Here is a 3620-nt window from a genome sequence, read left to right as displayed (position 1 = left end):
AACCAGTAGGTGGCAGTAGTGTTCTTTGACAAACATGGATGCCTCCAGTAAAGCACATTCACATGAAAATTACTCTGAATTAAAAACACTGATCATTTATTGAACAGGATGGAATAATTTCGTATTTAAAGAACTTTAAGAAGTTTGAAGTCTCAATATGAGTGGATTTTCCTTTAGATAGCCCTGTAGGTCAGCTGCTCTGGCTTTAAAATCTGGGGCGTATTGAGCTGTGAGGTTTCTGTGGTTTCCATTAAACTCTGACAGCTTCATCCAAACCTAATGAGACGCCTCAGTAACACCTTTGCTTCTGAGCATTGAGCTTCAGCCTCATCGGTGTTAATAAGCTCTACGCATGTCAATAATTCCGGACCAGAACCAGAACTTCTGTCTGAGGATAAAAACCCAGTAGAGATCATGTCTCCCATTCCCCGGGTTCACTGGTTTCACTTTTCGAGATCCACAGGCCGCACAGCAAAGTATTACCAGAACAGAGCATTAGTGGGGCTGAGTTTAGATGCTCTATCTGTTACAGCTCTAGGAAATGGTTTAAATCTGGATTATATATTTCTACCAATAACATTAAGGCTGGTCCTAGACAAACACCTGGTGGCAAATACAAGATGTAGTTCTTTCAGTCTAATATCAGCTTATTCCCAAAAAGCACTGGGGTCTCTTTCCATTCCTGGGTCACCTGCAGATACTCAGCCTTCATACATGATGCTTGTTTCCCTGGTTACTGTCTGCCCGCCCCTACTGGGTAGAACTAGAGCTCCTCCATTAAATCTTACTCACTTTCAACTACATTCTGCTGCTCATCTGTTGCAGAGCGCTTTAAAAATAAAAATAAAAAGTAGATTATTGTTTGTATTGAAAACTGGATAAAGCGGCCGGCCTCCTTCACTGTGGGCTTTTCCAACCATCCGTCTCCATCTGTCTCTTCTCCCCAGATCTATCAGTACATACAGAGCAGGTTTTACCGCTCTCCTGAGGTCCTTCTGGGAATGCCGTATGACCTGGCTATCGACATGTGGTCTCTGGGATGCATCCTGGTAGAGATGCACACAGGAGAGCCTCTCTTCAGCGGCTCCAACGAGGTAAGTGGATGAAACAGTCTGAACCTTTTCTACTGCATCATAGCTTCCCTCCACCAGACTGAGCCTTAGTGTTCGTTCACCTGAACAGGTCGACCAGATGAACAAGATTGTGGAGGTCTTGGGGGTCCCACCCAGCCACATGCTGGATGCAGCTCCTAAAGCCAGGAAGTACTTTGACAAGCTGTCAGATGGCTTATGGACCGTGAAGAAGAACAAGGATGTCAAGAAGGTGAGAATGGTTTTGATCCGCCTTCCCTCCCAAAGTTTATTATGTTTATTTATCTAAATATTCACATATCTCAGATTCAATTCCGTTTATTTCTATAGCGCCAATTCACAACACACGTCATCTCAAGGCACTTTCCAGTTCACATGATCAGACTGATTTAAAGTTTTCTGTCTAAGGAGAACCAGTTGATTGCATCGACTCAAAGACAATGCCTCGCACTAAGCATGCTTTTAGAGACAGTGGAGAGGAAAAACTCCCTTCTGACAGCTGTTGTTTTATGAAATAGAAAAATACTCTAGGAGGAAAATACTATTTTTCAGATTCCAGAGTTGAAGTCATGTTGTTAGTTTAGCTGCACAGCTTTGAATCAGGCCATGATAGCAGTGGTTCTGACCTCTGATGGATCATCACAGTCTGATTATTTCAGATATGCATCCTCAGAGGCTTCTGGGTATGAGCTTAGTTGCTGCTGATCATCATCCTTGCTTTAGGACGCCATAAGGACTCAACCATCCGTATCTTAGTAGGGCTGAAACAGTTAATCAGATCGATCGAGTTAGTGATCAATTAATCGCCAACTGGAGTATAGTGATCCTTCTCACCAAGCATGCTTATAGTGACAGTGGAGAGGAAAAACTCCTTTTGAACAGGAAGAAATAAGCAGAGATACAAAAGGCGGCCCCGTCCAGGAAACACAAGGCCAGGCAGACGAACTCCGAGCCAGCTCCCATGTCAGAGGATGAAGAGAGCACCTGATTTAATTAGGAAAAAAAGTCTTCTTTTAGGAACCTTTGACTATCCGATTATTAATCATTGCCAAATGCTAAAATAATAGCTGCTCTGTTATCTAGAGAGGAAAATATTTTAGCATCTAAAGGTTTAGGCTGAACTTCTGTGGAAGTAAAATCCCTTAATGTGTCTGTGTTCTCCAGGAATATAAACCTCCAGCTACACGTCGTCTTCATGAGATTTTAGGTGTAGAGACTGGAGGCCCAGGAGGGCGGAGGGCAGGAGAGCCAGGACACGCCCCCTGCGACTACCTGAAGTTTAAAGGTATGTGATCACATGGATTCAAAATGCTGCAGAAGGTAAACTAAAGTGGGAGCCTTTCATTTTAAAAGCTGTTTTCATATATAACCATTCTTACTGAGATTACTTTAAAAAAACTTTTAAAAAATGGGTGGTGCAGACTTCAGCATGATTATTTAGAACAGTGGCTCCTTTTATTAGGATTCTGATCAAACCAAATGTAGGTTCCATCCAAAGCGGTCATGCATATGATGGTGCTTTTTTTCCTTCTTCCAGATCTGATCTTGCGCATGCTGGACTACGACCCTAAAAGCCGAATTACGCCATTTTACGCCCTGCAGCACAATTTCTTCAAGAAAACGACAGATGAAGGAACCAACACGAGCTCATCTACATCCACCTCTCCTGCCATGGACCACTCGCATTCAACCTCCACTACTAGCTCTGTTTCTAGCTCTGGTAAAAGTCCACACACTCTGCCTGACCTCTGGTGCAGGAATGACTCCATGAAATAGCCACAGTTCTGCTGCGGCTGAGAGGAAAATGTATGAAAATCAGATCCTGGATGGAAAAGTTTAAGCAGAATCAGGTCTCTGACATAGATCCATACAAAAACCAATCAGATACTTTAAGAACGCATTAATGCTGCTTTTATCTGTCGCCACCTCTTTTACTAATCAGCAGGGCTGATGTTTCCATATTTCTGCTCATGTTGCTATCAGCTGGGCTGCATGTCGGCGTCTCCGCTGGTGGTTTATGAACAGCCAGAGGAAGCTCTGAGGCTGCCTGGCTTCACTGGTTCAGGACAGAAATGTTTTCAATCAAGCTAAAAGATGGATGTGGTTTAATGAAGACGACAATGACCCTGATGTGAGTCCTGTTTGTTTGCAGGTGGCTCCAGTGGTTCTTCCAATGACAACCGTAACTACCGTTACAGCAACCGCTACTACAACTCTGCTGTCACCCACTCAGACTATGAGATGACCAGTCCTCAGGTAGGCATGCTGCAGCCATGGCTAGCTAAAAGCTATCAGCTATCCTGAAAGAACAGCTCAACCACAACTTAAAGCTCTTCTTCAAAGGAAAACCCCAGTCAGCAAGGAATAATCAATGGATCATTATTTATACCTTAAACTAAGACATTTGTGGTGATTTTATGATTTTAGCGTTAATCAGTAAAAAAATAAAAACATTAAATTTCGTTGTGATCACTGAGTCTGGGAGCGACCATCTTCCAGCAGTGACGTCACGGTGCGGTAAGCCTAGCG

At 43.3% G+C, this 3620-nt stretch overlaps 1 protein-coding gene across 1 annotated transcript in view; it reads left to right on the top strand.

Annotated features, from left to right (window-relative positions):
* Positions 1 to 3620, top strand: part of LOC107100569 (dual specificity tyrosine-phosphorylation-regulated kinase 1B-like) — a 42046-nt gene that overhangs the window by 33468 nt on the left and 4958 nt on the right. The window contains exons 7-12 of the mRNA XM_015399106.1: positions 494 to 525; positions 855 to 1094; positions 1183 to 1323; positions 2256 to 2376; positions 2629 to 2811; positions 3244 to 3347. Of these exons, the coding sequence (XP_015254592.1) occupies positions 494 to 525; positions 855 to 1094; positions 1183 to 1323; positions 2256 to 2376; positions 2629 to 2811; positions 3244 to 3347 (821 nt within the window). The remainder of the gene's footprint in view (positions 1 to 493; positions 526 to 854; positions 1095 to 1182; positions 1324 to 2255; positions 2377 to 2628; positions 2812 to 3243; positions 3348 to 3620) is intronic.

The sequence above is a fragment of the Cyprinodon variegatus genome, unplaced genomic scaffold, assembly GCF_000732505.1.
Source record: "Cyprinodon variegatus isolate N-32 unplaced genomic scaffold, C_variegatus-1.0 Scaffold988, whole genome shotgun sequence".
In the NCBI taxonomy this organism is placed as follows: Eukaryota; Metazoa; Chordata; class Actinopteri; order Cyprinodontiformes; family Cyprinodontidae; genus Cyprinodon; species Cyprinodon variegatus.
This window is presented reverse-complemented; position numbering and strand designations above follow the sequence as displayed.